A 19,354-nucleotide genomic window follows, 5' to 3' on the forward strand; every position below is an offset into this window, starting at 1 on the left:
AAGACAGAGACTACTGAGGCCTTCATAGACTCTGGCTCAGCAGCTAATTTTATGGATTATGAGTTTGCTAAGAAATTGGGGATTCCGATCTCCCCACTAAAACAACAGATTCGGGTCACTGCAGTGGATGATTCCCCTCTGCAGAGTAATCACCCTCTTTCGCAGACCCCAGACTTGGGGGTCACAAAAGGGGTGTTGCATAAAGAAAGTTTATCATTTTTGGTGTTACGAATGGCAACCTCCACGATCATCCTTGGCATGCCATGGTTACAAATTCACTCGCCTCAGATTAATTGGGCTACGGGTCAGCTAACAAGCTGGTCTGCCCATTGCTATTATCATTGTCTAGCGAAAGTAACCTTTGGCAAAACCAAGATTCACATGGAGGGATTGCCAGATCAGTATTCAGAATTTGCAGACGTGTTCTGTCCCAAGTCAGCAGATAAACTTCCTCCACACCGTCCCTTTGATTGCCCCATTGATCTCAGGTCTGGTTGTATGCCCCCTAGAGGTCATCTCTATAATTTATCTGGGCCAGAGAAGTTGGCCTTTGAGGAATGACGACATTGGCTAGAGGGTGCAGAACATACCATTACTGTCTATACTGACCACAAGTATTTGGAGTACATTGAGGGCGCTAAGAGACTTAGCCCCCGACAGGCTCGGTGGTCATTATTCTTCTCGAGATTCAGATTTGTAATCACGTATACCCCTGGTAGTAAGAACATCAAAGCTGATGCTTTGTCCAGATGTTTTGAACCCGAGACAGCACAGCCCTCAGACCCAGAAACCATTCTTCCTCAGAAAGTGGTTCTGGCTGCCACTGAGACCTGGAGGGACTGGACAAACACGTTGAGTCCGTTCCAACAGGATGTACCTGAGGGGAAGCCTGAAGGGGTCATGTTTATACCATTGCCTTTCCTTCTTCAAATTCTGCAGTTGTTCCATTCCCACAAGAATGCTGGGCATCCTGGGGCCACCAGAACTCAGGACCTTGCGGCGAGGTGTGCTTGGTGGCCATCATTGGCAACTGACTGCAAAGAGTATGTAAGATAATGTGCAGTGTGTGCTAGAAGCAAATCCTCCTGTCAGGCACCTGTTGGGACATTGCAATCATTGCCAGTCCCAAGTGAGCCATGGACCCATCTGTCCATGGATTTTGTGGGCGAACTCCCCAGGTCTGAGGGCATGACGGTCATTTGGGTGGTAGTCGATCGTTTCAGCAAGATGGCCCATTTTGTCCCCCTGAAAGGACTCCCCTCAGCCCAGGAGTTGGCCGATCTCTTCATCCAACATATTTTCCGGCTGCATGGTATTCCGGAAAATATAGTGTCAGATCGGGGAGTCCAATTAATTTCTAAGTTTTGGAGGGCATTCTGCCATCATTTGGACATGGAACTATCTTTTTCATCAGGCTACCAACCACAGACCAATGGCCAGACCGAGAGAACCAATCAGTCTCTGGAACAGTTTCTGAGGTGTTATGTGGCAGATGTTCAGACCGACTGGGTCAAATTCCTGCCATTTGCAGAATTTGCACACAACAACTTGAAGAGATCCTCCTCGGGTTTTTCCCCATTCCAGGGGGTGACAGGAAGGTCACCTAAGTTCACCCCATTACCAGTGGCTGCCACTCCGTTTCCAGCCCTGGAGGATTGGCAGAGGTCCTTGAAGCAGACTTGGGGAATGGTAGAAAGAAATTTGAGGAGGGCCTTTCAGAGTCAGAAGAAACAGGCTGATAAAAGGCGTTCCATAGAGTGGGAATTCCTTCCAGGTGACTTGGTCTGGGTGTCCACACGACATTTGGATCTGAAGCAACTGTCTCCCAAGTTGGGTCCCAGATATGTGGGTCCATTTCCAGTGACCAGGAAAATCAATGATGTCACTTATACCATTGATCTCCCCACCAGAATGCGAGGTGTGAGATCCATCCATGTGTCCTTGCTCAAGCCGGCAGTACACGTGGATTCCCCCCCCCCCCCTGTGTTGATTTGATGACCAACCAGAGTATGAAATTGAGAAGAATCTAGACTCCTGGCTTGTGCAGAACTCTGTGCAGTATTTGGTACACTGGAAGGGGTATGGCATTGAGGAGAGAACTTGGGTACCAGAATGTCGCATGCACGCAGAGGAGTTGAAAAGGGAGTTCCATAACTTGCATCCTGAGAAGCCGGGCGGGAGATGTCCAGAGTCCACTCCTCGGGGGGGTACTGTGAAAGAACGCGGAAAAGCCGCCGCGTGTGCTACTGAGGAGGCGGCTGATTCCGCGTCCAATGCGGTGGTTTGCATGCGGAAGCGTGTGTCTGGTAGCAGGGCAGAACGTGGAAAAGCCGCCGCATGCAACAACAGTAAGGCGGCAGGTTCCGCGTCCAGCGCGGTGGTTTGCACGCGGCAGTGTGTCTGGTGTGGCTGAGTCTGTTAGTGCACACAGGCTTAGGAATACGCGCGCGCGCGTGCTGAGAGGCAGAATTCTTATACTGGGCAGAGAAAGTCAGCTGATCACGCCAATCAGCTGACTTCAGAGCAGGATACTATTGGTTGATCAATTAGGGGTGGTGCTGGAGAGCACTACTCCATATATAGTTACTGGTGGCCAGTTGCAAGTTGTCTACCGTTGCGAACACTACATGGAAGCACTCAGACCTTAGTCAGATCCAACAGTGTGTTTGAACCAGGTGGACCTGGGAATTCACACTGAGCCAGATTACTTGAACAGTTATTCTGTTTATGCTTAAGCTAGTTCCAGGGTGTAGAGACCAAGGACCTCACACCCAGACTAGGGAACAGTATTATCATTTGTGTTATACTCCAGACTAGTTCCAGGGTGCGGAGACCACAGACCTCGCACCCAGACTAGGGAATTGTATTATCATTTGTGTTATACATCAGACTAGTTCCAGGGTGCTGAGACCACGGACCTCGCACCCAAGACTAGGGAACTTGTGCGATCATTTTGTTATACATCAGACTAGTTCCAGGGTGGAGAGACCACGGACCTCACACCCAGACTAGGCATTGTTTGATATCTGTTATGACTTATTGCTTTCTTGACTACTCCTCTGTCCTCTGATTCGGTACCTCGCATATCTGGTGATACTCCGTTGCCAGACCATGCTTGCCTTGGATACTGAATCAGCCTTCTGTCTTTGTACTTTATCTGTCCGTGTGTTACCGACCAGGCGTGTCCGACCTCGAGAGCTATCTCTCCCCTTAAGAGATAGTCTCCAGATCAGATAGTGACATCCACCTTCAGGTGTCACTCACTCTCTGGCCCTTCCTGTCTCCAGCCTGACTCCACCCCTTGGCGAGTCTCAGGCTGCTGGAAGGTTCCTGTGCTCTCAGAGCAGTGTTCCTTTACTGCCTATATCACCTGCTGAGCAGGTGCATTACTCAAAGTACTACTGTTACACCAAACACTTACATACCCTTAGGTGTCCAGAGGTTAGTAATATATCTGTATTATCAGTGATTCTGCAGATCATCAATAATCAGGTATATATCTGCATTCTTGGTGATACTGCAGATCACCAATAATCAGATTCTCTCTGCGTGCTGACACCAATCGTTACAGAAAGGCAGTGAGTGGTTATTGCAATTTTCTATCATTTCAGGTTTGCTTTAAGAGTTAAGAGTACAGACCGCATGAAACATTATTCCAGCAAGATGTTGCTACAGAATGATCTAATAGCCATGTTTTTTTCAGTTCTTATGATACAGGTTAGTTAATTAATTAACTAACAATTATAGTCTGCTGCTTTGCCATCTCTACTACTCGCATATCTGATATACATTCATCCTAAATTAAAACTTCATGCAGGACACATATAAGTCAGGGGGAGTGTTTTTTGTGTATTTCATTGTAATTTTTGCATTAAAAATGCTATTTTCGATTATGAGACTATATTTGTGAAAATACATTGTATTTTGGCAATATTATCAAAGGAAAGAAAGCTGTCCTATAACCTCCGAACAGTGTGTTTTTTACCACGAAAATTCACACAAAAAAATGAAGAATCACAAACGTATACCAAAATTATTTTTGAAGGCATTTTCGCTCGAAGGCGATTTTAAATTGATTTAACAAAAATGAATGTGAAAAGAATATCTGCATTTTCACTCTTACAGCACAATGGGATATAACTTAAGACAAAACACAAAACAGTAGACTGAACTGTCTTAGCAAATATAGTAAGATTAAACAGTGTATTGGGTACCAATACAGTACTGACATAGAGAGCTTTAGAGGTTATGCAATAGAATTCTAAATAGGTTTGATAAAAGATTTCTGCAGCAGAGGTAACCACCTTGAAAGAAAATAATTAGGTAATATACACCTGCTGAAGGCACGAGATGTTAGTGTCTGACTTTCTGAGAAAACTAAGACCATAAATGGGAACCCAGGGAAGAGTTTAACCAACCGTACCACATTTCCATAAAGGAGTCGTTATCATCTAGCAGGTAGCTAGTCAGGTATTCATTTAGACATATGTAATTTATTTTTGAGATGATTATATTCCATTCAATATCTTCAGATAACCATTTAGCAGCTATGGAAATTCTGGAGGCTGCCAAAAATTTCCTAAGTAGCTTATTTTCCAAACAGCTTAGATGGGGATATTTACATTTAACAAGGAGTTCTTGGGATCAGGTTGTATATGTGTTATGCGCTCTCTTTCCAGCGGCTGTTCCTGCGGTGTCTCCAGCATGGTCCGGGTGAGCGGCGGGGCTTCTGCGCTGGAGTCTTCTGGCGGCATCCCCAGCGTCCCTCCGGCAGTGTCTTCTGACTCGCGCGTGCGTGATGCGACCTTTGGGTCAGGCACGAGTTCGAGTGAGCCTTATAGGCTCAGGAGGAGGATTTAGGATACAGCAGGTGATATCACTAGGTGACATCACCAGATGGGAGTGGCTACTGGTTGAATGCTTCTGGTATTTAAGGTCAGAGCATTCAGTTCTCGCTGACCTTGATACTAATCAGTTTGCTGATTCTAGGTCTAGCTAACTACTTTGAGCTACATTGATATATTGTGTAGACGCACAATATATATTTACTCCAGTTAGTAAGTCTTTGTTATTTTCGTATTTATTCTCGTAATATTATTGTAACATCATATTGTATATTTTCTGTGTACCGACTTCTCACTTGCCTCCTGACCTCGCTCTTCTCTAGTCCTTCTGTACTGCTGCCATCAGATTTACGTTACCGACTCGACTCTGTCCCTGACTCTGTTTCTGCCTGATCCTTGCAGTACGACTGACATCTGATTCGTGTGTATGACCCTGCTCAAACATTGGACTACGATTTAGCTTAACCTCCCTGGCGGTCTATTAGAAACCGCCAGGGGGCAGCGCATCACTATTTTTTAAATTCTTTTTTTTAATCATGTAGCGAGCCTAGGGCTCGCTACATGATAGCCGCTGTACAGCGGCATCCCCCTGCCCGTTTCGATCGCCTCCGGCGATCTTTGATCAGGAAATCCCGTTCAAAGAACGGGATTTCCTGAAGAGCTTCCCCGTCGCCATGGCAACGGGGCGGGATGACGTCGCCGACGTCATGGACGTCGTGACGTCATAGGAATCCCGATCCACCCCTCAGCACTGCCTGGCACTGATTGGCCAGGCAGCGCACGGGGCCTGGGGGGGGCGGCACGGCGCATTGCGGCGATCGAGCACGGAGCGGCGGCGATCAGAGGGCACACGCAGCTAGCAAAGTGCTAGCTGCATGTTGCAAAAAAAATTATACTAATCGGCCCAGCAGGGCCTGAGAAATTCTCCTGCGCGTCAGAGCCCGTGCTCAGCACGGGCTTACCGCCAGGGAGGTTAATGACTTTGTACCTAGATATCTCTGACCTGTCCTTGTCCTCAGCCATACTTTGACTATTTTGTGTTGTATTTACCTGTACGCTACCTAAACGCTATCTCATCACGCACCAGCATGATAATATGTTTAGGGAATACAATACTGGCCATTCTGTAGATTCTGACCCAAATATTCTTAGATTTTGGACAATCCCACCAGAGGTGTTTAAAAGTTTCAGGTATCTGACAACATCTGGAACAGTTTGGAACACAAATATTGGTTAATTTAGATCATATAACCGGGGTTCAAGTATGTACTGTGTAGTACCTTAATTGAAGTTTCTATGAGGTTAACATTACTCGAACATTTAGCTGTATTCGCCTAGACGTCCTTTCAGTGATCAAAAGAAATAGAGAAGCCTAGGTCTGTTTCCTATTTTGACGGAGCTTTAGTCAGTACATTAAGCAGAAAGCAATATGGGGAGCACCATCCCCTGCAATCAATACGCCACCCTATATGTATAAACGCGGGGTGGGTCTGTAATGTGCAGAACGGTCAAAAATACAGTAATTATACCAAAAGCGAAAAGCAATGACCTCAAAGAAACCGCACCAAAACAGCTATAACAGTAAGCAATATATCATCCTTTATTGAAAATACAAACATTAAAAACCATTAAAATATGGTGGGGGACAATGTATAAGCCCACAATGTCGGAGAACTGGAGGAATTACAAAGTGCTAGTGTTAATATTGAAGAGCCTCAAAATAGCATAAACGTGGCACTGACCGTGTATCAATATTGTGACACATACAAAACCAAACATGAATAACATACATGTGCAAATAGCATGAATAAATATAACAATTACATAATATGAAATAGGGGAGAAGAGTGTGATAACACCAGGAAGGGGGGAACCCCCTGAAATAGTAGTGTAGAACCTGACAGAAACAGAAATCAATCACATAGTGATCACAGATTGTGAACAAGTAGTAAAGTCAGTAGAGTGAGATGCAGGCAGTATGGAATTAGTATAGGGATTAAGAGTGAGGTCAACAACAAGTGAATAGGATCCTACCAGTACAGTGTCTCCACGGGTACCCACCGCCGCTATCGCGATTCGTCACGTATAGCGTGGCTTTTCCAAAGCTAGAAAAAGCCACGCTATACGTGGCGAATCGCGATAGCGGCGGTGGGTACCCGTGGAGACACTGTACTGGTAGGATCCTATTCACTTGTTGTTGACCTCACTCTTAATCCCTATACTAATTCCATACTGCCTGCATCTCACTCTACTGACTTTACTACTTGTTCACAATCTGTGATCACTATGTGATTGATTTCTGTTTCTGTCAGGTTCTACACTACTATTTCAGGGGGTTCCCCCCTTCCTGGTGTTATCACACTCTTCTCCCCTATTTCATATTATGTAATTGTTATATTTATTCATGCTATTTGCACATGTATGTTATTCATGTTTGGTTTTGTATGTGTCACAATATTGATACACGGTCAGTGCCACGTTTATGCTATTTTGAGGCTCTTCAATATTAACACTAGCACTTTGTAATTCCTCCAGTTCTCCGACATTGTGGGCTTATACATTGTCCCCCACCATATTTTAATGGTTTTTAATGTTTGTATTTTCAATAAAGGATGATATATTGCTTACTGTTATAGCTGTTTTGGTGCGGTTTCTTTGAGGTCATTGCTTTTCGCTTTTGGTATAGGAGCTTTAGTCAGTGACAAAAGGTGACTTATTTTCTGACAGATCTACAATACATGAAGATATCTGTTTAGGAAATTGTTTTTATTGTTTGCAAGAAATGGACTCATACTTTAAATTTTATTTCTGAGCTGAGAACTTTAAGGAGTTAAATTTAACTAGCTGTCCATAAATATCCTTCCAGAGCATATAATATGCAGTTCAGGAGTAGATGACTAGTCAGCAAAGCTGATGTTTCACTTTCTTGTAATACGCTTTAGTTTCAATCATCATTTTGACTTTTTTAGTTACAGACTGAATTAACCACACTGCAGTAAAATCGAAACTAATGTTGTATTAGCAGCAACAGCAATAGGCAATAAAGAAGCTATAAACTTGTGGTGGGGTGTATAAAATTTCATTGAATTTAATAATATAAATTAAACTAATAATAATATTAAGCTGTAAAACTGTATTTCATTTAATATTGTGCAATACTTTAGGGTGTAAAGCCAAGCGTGATATAAATTGCCATATAGACAAAAAATGATAGCAATAAATGGTTTTCCGAAGATGAAGGGTATAATACAATTGATTTATATTCCCAATGATTGAGTCTAATTGTTAAACAGATTGCAGTACGTTATATTTAGATGCCTTGTTTGCAGTACTGCTTGGGTTCTTCCATTCAAGAGATGTTTAGAAATGAAATATATTGTGCATACAAATCTTCAAATGTTGTCCTAGCATTAAAGGACAACTGTAATGGAGGTATATTAAGGCTGCCATATTTATTTCCTTTAAAACAATACCAGTCACCAGGCAGCCCTGCTTATTTATTTGGCTGCAGTAGTGTCCGAATAACACCAGAAACAAGCATGCAGCTAATCTTTTCAGATCTGAAGATAATGTCAGAATCACCTGATCTGCTTCATGCTTGTTCAGGGTCGATGGCTAAAAGTATTAGAAGCAAAGGATCAGCAGGATAGCCAGGCAACTAGTATTGTTTAAAAGGAAATAAATATGGCAGCCTCCATATCGCTCTCCCCTCTGGTTCCCTTTAGGCTTAACTTCTCTTATCGCCTAACACTAGCATTAACCACTTCACGATTTTAACAGTAGCCTTTAAAGTTTAGGTAACATTTCTTAACAAAGTGACACTGCAAATAAACATCTCTCCTGTAACGATTGTGGAATCGTCTCCGTGGTCAGCGCACCAGACGTGCGCTGACGCGGCGGATTTCCTCCACAAGCGTATTATTGCGGACACCCAGGCTAGGTGCTATGCACCTGCAGAGGGCAATTCCCACCGGCAGATGGCGCTGTGGAGTGCAGGCGAACACAGCCGCTGCACAGCCACAGATGCCAAATGGGAATTGTACAGATCCGGGACAAGGTACAATCAGGCAGGGCTGGATAGCCCACAGGGAACAGAGCAAAGGGACAGAACCAATGTGTGCCCACCAAATTAGTCGCCACCCAGCGACGGCGAACACACAACGGCGGAAACGAAGTAGGAAACGCAATCGCAAGAATGGCGATTGCCAATAGCGACACAAGACTGAGCAGGACAGAGCACAAGGGTAGCAAAGGCACAGCAAATCATACAAAGAGAAAGATAAAGAAAATAACAAACGCTAGCTGAACGCGAACACCGCACTCATTCGCAACAGTGCACACGTTCGTGCGCGGTCTCCGCGTGTTACGCACAACAGAGACAAGCACGCCTAACTAACCAAAGACAGACAAACACGAAACAGAGAACGCGAGCGCTTGCTTAACGGTTACCTCACCGAGCCTACAGCAAGCGTTTCGAATCAGACAAGACAGACAAACGTGAAACAGGAACTAGGCAGAAAGGATCCACCGCTCTTCCGTCAGAGCAAGTGTGATCCAAGCAGAAACACAGATCAGAACGATCCACAGCCGCTACCGCTAGCGGTTAGTGCGATTCAGGAAGACAGATCAGAAGGATCCACAGCACTAGCGAAAAGTGGCTAGCGCGATCCAGGTACAGAGTAGCAGAACAGAAGGATCCCCAGCGCTAGCGAAAAGTGGCTAGCGTGATCCCAGAAGACAGAACAGAAGGATCCCCAGCGCTAGCGAAAAGTAGCTAGCGCGATCCCAGGAGACAGAACAGAAGGATCCCCAGCGCTAGCGAAAAGTAGCTAGCGCGATCCCAGAAGACAGAACAGAAGGATCCCCAGCGCTAGCGAAAAGTAGCTAGCGCGATCCCAGGAGACAGAACAGAAGGATCCCCAGCGCTAGCGAAAAGTGGCTAGCGCGATCCCAGAAGACAGAACAGAAGGATCCACAGCACTAGCGTAAAGAGACTAGTGCGATCCAGAGAAGATAATAACAGAACAGAAGGGCCTACCAGTAGCAACCGCTGCTCTGGTTAGCACCCCACAGACAGACAGAACAGGCAATACAAATAATACAATCCTAACTAGACTAGGGAATCTGCCTAGCGCAGTCCCATGAATAACTCTAAACTAATCTTCAACGAGAAGTAGCATGGCTGACACTCACTAGGAGTGTATACTACATAGCAATGGCTGACACTCCAGCAGTGTCCATCAGGAACAGACCATGGAAGGGAAATGTCCAGCAAAGCATTCTGGGAGCAGAATGCTTTTATAGTGCCAGTCATCAAAAGAAGGCAGGTAAGGGATTTGCATGACTAATGTATGCAAATCCCTCAGCAACACAAGCTGCACAACTGACAGAAGGTCTCCTTTCCAGAGTCCTGCAGCAAGCAAACCTAAACAATGGTCAAAAGGCTGCCTGCCTGTGCAGGCAGCTGAGCGGATTCTCACAGTACCCCCCCTCCTAGGGTCGAATTCCAGACGACCCTCAAAACTGATATCTCCAAACCACTTTAACAGAAGACTCATGAAGGTCGGGCCAGCCCGACAAGGTCCAATTCCAGAGTCAGTCCACCTGAAACCGACCTCATCGGAAGCAGAAGCCACCGAAACATGCTCGTCAGCACTACAAGTCTCAGCGTAACACCCATCAGGACTGTGGATACCAGAGAAGAAGCCATCGACACCCTCCAGACAATACCCACCACCTTCCAAGGAGCGTCCGAAAATACCAAATCTGCCACAAAACCTGTTCGAAATGTTTCTTTCAAAACAAAAGCCGCTGTTGATCGTATTCAGGGTACCAAGCAAAACTTCTCTCGGAATCTCCCAGAACGCCTTGAAGCTCCGCAGAGATTCCAAGAAGCCAGAACGCTCACCAGGCTCACATGGAGAGCTACCAAGCACCCCCATGGAACCTATGACAGTTCCAGATTCAGAATTAGCAGGACACCCATCAAGATCAGGACTTTCAGGGACCACTTCTGGGCATGCAAGCAGGCAGTCTAAATCAGAACATGTCTCCACCGAGGAAGCATCTGAGTACGCTGGTAACCGAGGCACACTTGGGCTTTCTGGGTCACAGAGCACACTGGGGTACACCAGCACAGGAGAAACCTCAGGACATGTCGGGGAACTGCCAACCTCAGAGTCCGGCACGACAAGACCAAAACCAGGACCGGGCAGAAAATCGTCACGAGTAGAGGTCACAGGTACTGGTCTTTCAAAAGAAGACTCGGTCTCAGGCTTAAAAATCTCAATGACTGTAATGATATCTGACAGAAATTCATCATTGACTACACATGACTGAAGCTCCACCAGAGCTGAAAAGGTAACCAGCAAGGCAGCAATGCCTACTGAAGTGAGCAACACCTCAGAAGGACTTGGGGGGCTGGAGACGTCTCCTACAAGTTCTGCACCCTTTGGGAGGAACTCGGAGATCTCCAGGAGGTCAGACAGGACCTCAGGAACATCCTTTTTCAAGTTTCCTAAGAAGGATTCTGAACTATCCATGTTATAGGGCAAAGCTTGAACTTTATTTTGTGAACCGGGCAGATGTCCCAGGGAAGGTTCCACCATAAACTGAGACTGAATTTCATCATCAGGAAAGGGATACACAGAAATATCTAGAGAAACTAACTCTGGCCTTCTGAGTTTCATTTCACTGCAGGGAAATTCCTCCATAGCAGTCAAACCAGACTGCAATTCCAAAATAGCAGAGAAACAGGTAACAATGGTTGCAATACCTAGACGAGCCTCTAGGGACACTGCAGGAGATTTTAAACAAGGTAATATTGACTCATCCAGATTACTGGGTGGAGAGTCAGTACTTACTTCAGAATCAGACTCGCAAATGTCAATGCGAGTGGACATAATGTCTTTATTCATGATACAGGGCAGGCTCAGAGACATCTTCTCTGGACAGAGCAAAGGTGCTTCAGTATCAGGTTCACAAAACCAAAGTGCTGTCTCACTCTTAGACTCGGCTAACGATGTCGAATCCGAGGAGACAGAACGCAAAATTTGCGAATCCACAATCGCTTTAGGTTGCGAAACCGAACACTCCAAAGACAGGGATTCTGAGGTCTCCAGGCTGGATTGCTGGATCTCAGAAATGCCAGCTGACAATGTACCTTTACAAACGTCACCTGAATGACGTACACGTAATTCATTCAGAATCATTTTCCACATACAAATCAGCGGACTCACAAAGTCAAATTCACACCCCTTTTTTTCTCTTAAGGCGGAAGCATAACTTATACATGCTCTCAAGACAGATTCACTTCTGGCAATGTAGTACTCACAAAACGACTCTGAATCGTTCTCCAATTCATACGACAACGCTTCGAGCTGTTTTTTCTGGAACGGGGGCTCCCATTCACACCTGACTAGGTCTGAGCATTCATACTGAACAATGTTAGGGGAAGTTGTGACAACAACATGAGGAATCATATTAATTTTACTCTTGAAACTGCATAGTTTGGGAATTTTCCCCATAGCAAGATCATAGATGGAGGATCTTAAAGTAGTACTGAGAGAAGAAGATCTGTTTTTACATGACAAGGGATCCCACAAATCATTGACAAAACTGACACACTCACGCCGATCACAATCGACAGGAACATCTGAGAAACAGGCATCAGATCGCACAGATTTAACCTCTAAACAAACGGGAGAAACTCCATCAGAATTCACGCAGGTGTCCACAGTCGAGGCACACCCATTCATTTCAGGTCGCACAGTGTCCAAACTCACTTGCTTTACCCCAGAAAAACAGGAATAATCATGTGACAATGGTGTCTCTTTATTGGAAATAATTGGTTGGTGTGTGTGCAATTCGTCCAAAATAGTCTGCCACACATAAATCACCAGATCCACATCACACTCATCACATTCATCAGAATCGATCAAAAGGTACATAGAGTCGAGACAATCATTCAGGTCATCCGCGCTCTTTGCGATATAAAAATCGCAAAAGGCTTTCCAATCGAAATCAAACTCTTCCAACAAGGCCCCAATCTCCCATGAGGCAAATGGCGGTTCAAACAACCCAGTATCTAGGTAATCTCCATATGGGTTGGGGTCAGGAACGAGGACAGACTTTTTAACTGCTTTAATGTAGTGTGCGATCCTACCTATAATAGGATCCACATATGCCTTTGCCTCAGGCAATGACATCTGAAACAAATCGAAGGTTCCCTCTGCCCTGGGAATTTTGGTTGGGCTGGACATTCTGTAACGATTGTGGAATCGTCTCCGTGGTCAGCGCACCAGACGTGCGCTGACGCGGCGGATTTCCTCCACAAGCGTATTATTGCGGACATCCAGGCTAGGTGCTATGCACCCGCAGAGGGCAATTCCCACCGGCAGATGGCGCTGTGGAGTGCAGGCGAACACAGCCGCCGCACAGCCACAGATGCCAAATGGGAATTGTACAGATCCGAGACAAGGTATAATCAGGCAGGGCTGGATAGCCCACAGGGAACAGAGCAAAGGGACAGAACCAATGTGTGCCCACCAAATTAGTCGCCACCCAGCGACGGCGAACACACAACGGCGGAAACGAAGTAGGAAACGCAATCGCAAGAATGGCGATTGCCAATAGTGACACAAGACTGAGCAGGACAGAGCACAAGGGTAGCAAAGGCACAGCAAATCATACAAAGAGAAAGATAAAGAAAATAACAAACGCTAGCTGAACGCGAACACTGCACTCATTCGCAACAGTGCACGCGTTCGTGCGCGGTCTCCGCGTGTTACGCACAACAGAGACAAGCACGCCTAACTAACCAAAGACAGACAAACACGAAACAGAGAACGCGAGCGCTTGCTTAACGGTTACCTCACCGAGCCTACAGCAAGCGTTTCGAATCAGAGAAGACAGACAAACGTGAAACAGGAACTAGGCAGAAAGGATCCACCGCTCTTCCGTCAGAGCAAGTGTGATCCAAGCAGAAACACAGATCAGAACGATCCACAGCCGCTACCGCTAGCGGTTAGTGCGATTCAGGAAGACAGATCAGAAGGATCCACAGCACTAGCGAAAAGTGGCTAGCGCGATCCAGGTACAGAGTAGCAGAACAGAAGGATCCCCAGCGCTAGCGAAAAGTGGCTAGCGCGATCCCAGAAGACAGAACAGAAGGATCCCCAGCGCTAGCGAAAAGTAGCTAGCGCGATCCCAGGAGACAGAACAGAAGGGTCCCCAGCGTTAGCGAAAAGTGGCTAGCGCGATCCCAGAAGACAGAACAGAAGGATCCACAGCACTAGTGTAAAGAGACTAGTGCGATCCAGAGAAGATAATAACGGAACAGAAGGGCCTACCAGTAGCAACCGCTGCTCTGGTTAGCACCCCACAGACAGACAAAACAGGCAATACAAATAATACAATCCTAACTAGACTAGGGAATCTGCCTAGCGCAGTCCCACGAATAACTCTAAACTAATCTTCAACGAGAAGTAGCATGGCTGACACTCACTAGGAGTGTATACTACATAGCAACGGCTGACACTCCAGCAGTGTTCATCAGGAACAGACCATGGAAGGGAAATGTCCAGCAAAGCATTCTGGGAGCAGAATGCTTTTATAGTGCCAGTCATCAAAAGAAGGCAGGTAAGGGATTTGCATGACTAATGTATGCAAATCCCTCAGCAACACAAGCTGCACAACTGACAGAAGGTCTCCTTTCCAGAGTCCTGCAGCAAGCAAACCTAAACAATGGTCAAAAGGCTGCCTGCCTGTGCAGGCAGCTGAGCGGATTCTCACATCTCCATTCAATGTAAAAATACAAATTATACTTTCAGCCTATTGACTTCTTTGATGCCTATGTGAAACAGCTCAGAGCAGGACTATGGAAGGTTATTTTAGGAAAGAAGAACTAGTTTTTGCACTACCAGGAGTACGCACTTAGCTGTCATCTTTTAAAGACGAGCTAGTCATTAATCTGTGCCGATTGCCACAAACGGTCATATACTGTAGCTCAGCTTTCCAATTATCATGAGTAAACATAGCAGCTGAATACAGCAAGACTTGCATATCTGCTATCCTCCATACATACAGTATTGTATACATTGCATTAGATTTGTTTCATAACTTTGTTCAGCTTTATATTTCTTGAGTAATGTAAAGAATAAATCCTAGAAAAAAGAGCCAGGAGCCAATATAGTGCATCTTGTAGAAGTAATACAAAAACATCTACTAAACAAAAGATAAACTCACTAAATCGTGTTGCCTCAAAAACTGTCACAGGTATAACAGAAAATAAATATGTAAATCCGGGGTAATAGTTAACTTTCTAATGGATGGTTGCTCTCCAAAGCAGGGATGTTACTTTAAGTATAAAACCCAACTTGTCAACCTTAGATGATAATCTTAGTAGCACTAGTAGCACTAGCAGTAGTAACACTACCAAAAAAAAACCACAACTACTTAAAACAATGTAAAAAAGGAAGTGATCATTGGTGTTATCATCTCAGGACAAAAATTAAGTACCTGTTGCAGCTACTTTTGTGGAGGTCAGACCAAAGGTTATTCTCCTTTTAGACCACTTGAGGACCGTAGGTTTACACCCCCTAGTGACCAGACTATTTTTTGCAATTCGGTGCACTGCAGCTTTAATAGCTTGCTGCAGCGCACACAAATGAATCCCCCCTTTCTGCCCACCAACAGATTTCTGTTGGTGGGCTCTGATCACTGCTGCAGGCCTTTTTATTATTAATTTATTTGGTTTTTCTTATTAAAAATTACTATTTTTACTTATTTATTTTTCTCCCCTCCCTCCCGTTGCCAGCCAAGCAGGGTGATCCTCTCTCATAGGCATCAACCTTTGGGAAGGGATCACAATCGGAGCCTCTCCAGGGGACAGTCAAGTGATATGGCTGTCCCCAGTACAGCGCTGCAGTAGATCGCAGCGCTGTACAATGTAAATAGATGGCGGTTAACAATCTCCTAGCAGTGATTGCCGCTGGTAGAGTAGCTCTGTCACTCACGTTGGGATGGGCGCATGATCCCCTGCAATCCCCGACCACCGCTCTTGACACCTTTCATCGTTACGCAGTCCTGGGGCTGCCACCTTACTGACGCCTATCGTTGTATATATTTTGAATGCCTGCACATAGTGGTTGGTGCCTAGCAAGGATACAGTTTTATTGTGCAACCACACCACTTCTATGCAATGTGAAGGACTATCTAATTTGTCTAATCAATGTATATTTACTCAGTTGATCCTTCTACTACACTGATTTGGAAAGCTTGTACAAGTAAGATTGTATCATTGATGGCCACTTTTACACTAGCTACACACAGCATTAACCTTCTTGCTGGTTATCCCGAGCTCAGCTCGGGGTAACCTGCGCAGAAGGATTTCTCTGGCCCCGCTGGGCGGATTTTCAAATTTTTTTTTACTGCACTTTGCTAGCACTTTGCTAGCTGCGTGCATATTCCGATCGCCGCTGCTCGCGCCGATTCGCCGCTACTCGCCGCACCACGCCACGCCCCCCCCCTCCAGACCCCTTGCGCAGCCTGGCCAATCAGTGCCAGGCAGCACTGAAGGGTGGATCGGGGTTCCCTCTGACGTCCCGACGTCCATGACGTCGGTGACGTCATCCCGCCCGGTCGCCATGGCGACCGGGGAAGCCCAGCAGGAAATCCCATGCTGAACGGGATTTCCTGTTGACTCTGATCGCCGAAGGCGATCGGAGTGGGTAGGGGGATGCCACTTGTCAGCAGCTATCATGTAGCGAGCCCTGGGCCTGGGCTCACTACATGATTTAAAAAAAGAATTGGAACGGCAAAGGGGTTAACCCTAATCTCACACTAGATTTCCTAATTTATTAGACCAATAGTACAACACCAAATTATACTTCCTGTACCTTTAAACTTGACACTAACAGTGGACCTCTTATAGAACCTAGAGACAGCTTTCTGCTTGAAAATCTGTGAGGGACACATTGTTGTTCAACTCATGATTGACAAAGGAGGGGGTTTTGTGGGTGAGACATTAATTCATCTGACACCACCTATCTGCTGGGAAGAGACACTATCACAGTACACTGCACAGAGAAAGAACATGGCTTTTGGTGGCCATACTTACTCAAGAGGTGGGAAATGAAGGCTTAAAACTATACAATAAAAAGACAAATTATTAAGAGTATTAACATGATACATATGTCTGGTTCAATCCCCCTTTACTCCTAGAGTGCTACTTTTAATGCACCCTATGATCTAGCATAATATTTATGTACTCATACAGATGAAGACTAATTACAGTAATGTTGATACAATTAAGCACACATGTAAACAAGCTGTAGACACATTACTGTAATAGTTTTTTAGTCTATTCTTGTATTGAGCACACTTCTTATTTGCAACCAAGCTCATTTTGAATCTTTCCAACTTCAAAGTAATCCCTGTGCTATTAAAACTAATGACTCTGCTCAGCCATCTCATTTCTTTTTCATCTTGTTCTATGTTTATTTCAGAGATGGAATACTGTGAGTCCCCGCACATATTATGTTCTGGCTACCAAACCAGCCTACACAGTAGTGCTCAGCATAGCTATCCGCTGGAGATGGGTTCTGATGTAGATACGGAGACGGAGGGAGCAGCTTCACCAGACCGTGCCCTTAGGATGTGGATGAGAGAGATGAAGTCAGAGCACAGTTCGTGCATGTCCAGTAGAGCCAACTCTGCATTATCCCTAACTGACACCGACCATGAGAGGAAGTCTGATGGGGAGAATGGTAATACATCAACTCTTAATATATACTTCCGACCATGCAAACTAGTATTATTTATACCGTCTTAGTTACAATACATTATATAATACAATGATACATAGTTGAGTATAATAAGATGGTGGAATAATAACTGGTATTATCAACAAAGGAATTTTGTGTACAGAGAAACAACTTGTATAAATAGGACCAAATATGAGGAAAATTACCATGGGCTGTGACTTGGAGGGATGAAGTTTCGAGGGGCATCAAGATTCATTGGTTCTTATGCTTATTTCCTTGCCACTGTACACATCATGCCCTTGTTTCATTAACACAGTGTAACAGGAACCAAAAAACCTCTCGGCTACACGGCCTGGGGGCGCGGCATTGTAAAACATTAAGGGAATGTGTTCCTGAAATACTGAAAATTGTATATATATATATATATATATATATATATATATATATATATATATATATATATATATATATATTCTGTGTGAATTCTCAAGAACAAATTATAGCACAATGTGTATAAACCTGACATTGTTGTGACCATGGTATAACTATGCTCCTGGTGTCCTGGTGCACTAAATCATAAGGTGTTTTTTTTTTCCTTATCTATATTATAACAACTTTTTAGCACTCATAAATCAACTTAAATTGAATGTTAAGCTACAAGATACAGTATATATATATACTGTATATACTCACCTAAGGAGAGCCTCACATAAGGAGAGATACTCACCTAAGGGTCCTATAAAGCCTTCCTGCTCCTTCTATGGCCCCCACATTCCAGCACTGGCATACCCGGTAGTGATGGCTCCCTCGGTAGCAGTATTCGACCGATCAACCTCCTCTCTGCCACTGGGGAAGGCTTCAGAAGTCTTCTGGAGCCTGAGTACATCCAAAGACATGTGGCTCTGTACTGCGCATGTGCAAGCAGGCTCGCTCTTGCATGCACAGTACATAGTGGCCCATCTTCGGGAACACTCACGCACCCAAAGACTTCTGAAGCCTTCCAGGATGGGGGATTCAAACCAGTGTGACAGCACTGGAATGTGAGGACCGATGTAGGACTGACAGGTTGATAAGTTGTTAAGGAGATTCTGATTGAAGTGCTATTCTATGTTTATTAAACAGAGCACTATGCACTAAACATAGTCTCTCTCCTGTTAAAGTTCTTCTCTGGCCATGCTGTGGAGAGAAACCTTTGTAATTACCACCTCTGTGACAGCCCCAGAGGTGATACGTCCCTGATACTTCGTTCTATGGCAATATTTCCCCACTGAGAGGCACAAGCTCTTCATTGGCTGCAACTTCCCAGGTGTTGTCTGGATATTCAACTCTGAATTCTATAAAGGGAATTGGTGTCCAGAAAATGAGATTGAAGTAGTACTTTAAAATAGGGCTACATCAAAGAAAACAAACCTGCATTGATTTGGGGAAGGTGTCTGTTAGATGAAGCATGAAGGACCAGTGTTATCACAGAAATGGTGGAGATGTGAGCTCCGTTCCACTGTGAGGTTTTATTTTCTTGTTTTTCTTTATGTTTGCTGTAAATATACTTTATAGTGAGCTGAACTCGGGAACTCAGAAAAGCTAGGTACATTTCTGTCATTCTGCTGGTACACTTCTGTCATTATGCTGGTTTCAGAAGGTAATAACACTTTTTTCAACATCACCTTAGGATTTTTGATAGTGCTGACTGACATCTGAATCTCCCTGTGTCCTTCTAGTGTATGTATTTTTCTGTGAGAAATATTA

The 19,354-nt window shown here is 44.8% G+C and overlaps 1 protein-coding gene across 8 annotated transcripts in view; it reads left to right on the plus strand.

Annotated features, from left to right (window-relative positions):
* The window catches only part of TENM1 (teneurin transmembrane protein 1), a 1,180,670-nt gene that overhangs the window by 302,403 nt on the left and 858,913 nt on the right, over positions 1–19,354 (plus strand). For 6 of the 8 annotated variants that reach the window (XM_068251163.1, XM_068251165.1, XM_068251162.1 and 3 more), the window contains exon 3: positions 17,351–17,611. The exons of the other annotated variants lie outside the window; for them this stretch is intronic. In XM_068251163.1, coding sequence (XP_068107264.1) covers positions 17,351–17,611 — 261 coding nt within the window. The remainder of the gene's footprint in view (positions 1–17,350; positions 17,612–19,354) is intronic. 8 annotated transcript variants of the gene reach the window in all.

This window comes from Hyperolius riggenbachi, chromosome 8, assembly GCF_040937935.1.
Source record: "Hyperolius riggenbachi isolate aHypRig1 chromosome 8, aHypRig1.pri, whole genome shotgun sequence".
Lineage (NCBI taxonomy): Eukaryota > Metazoa > Chordata > Amphibia > Anura > Hyperoliidae > Hyperolius > Hyperolius riggenbachi.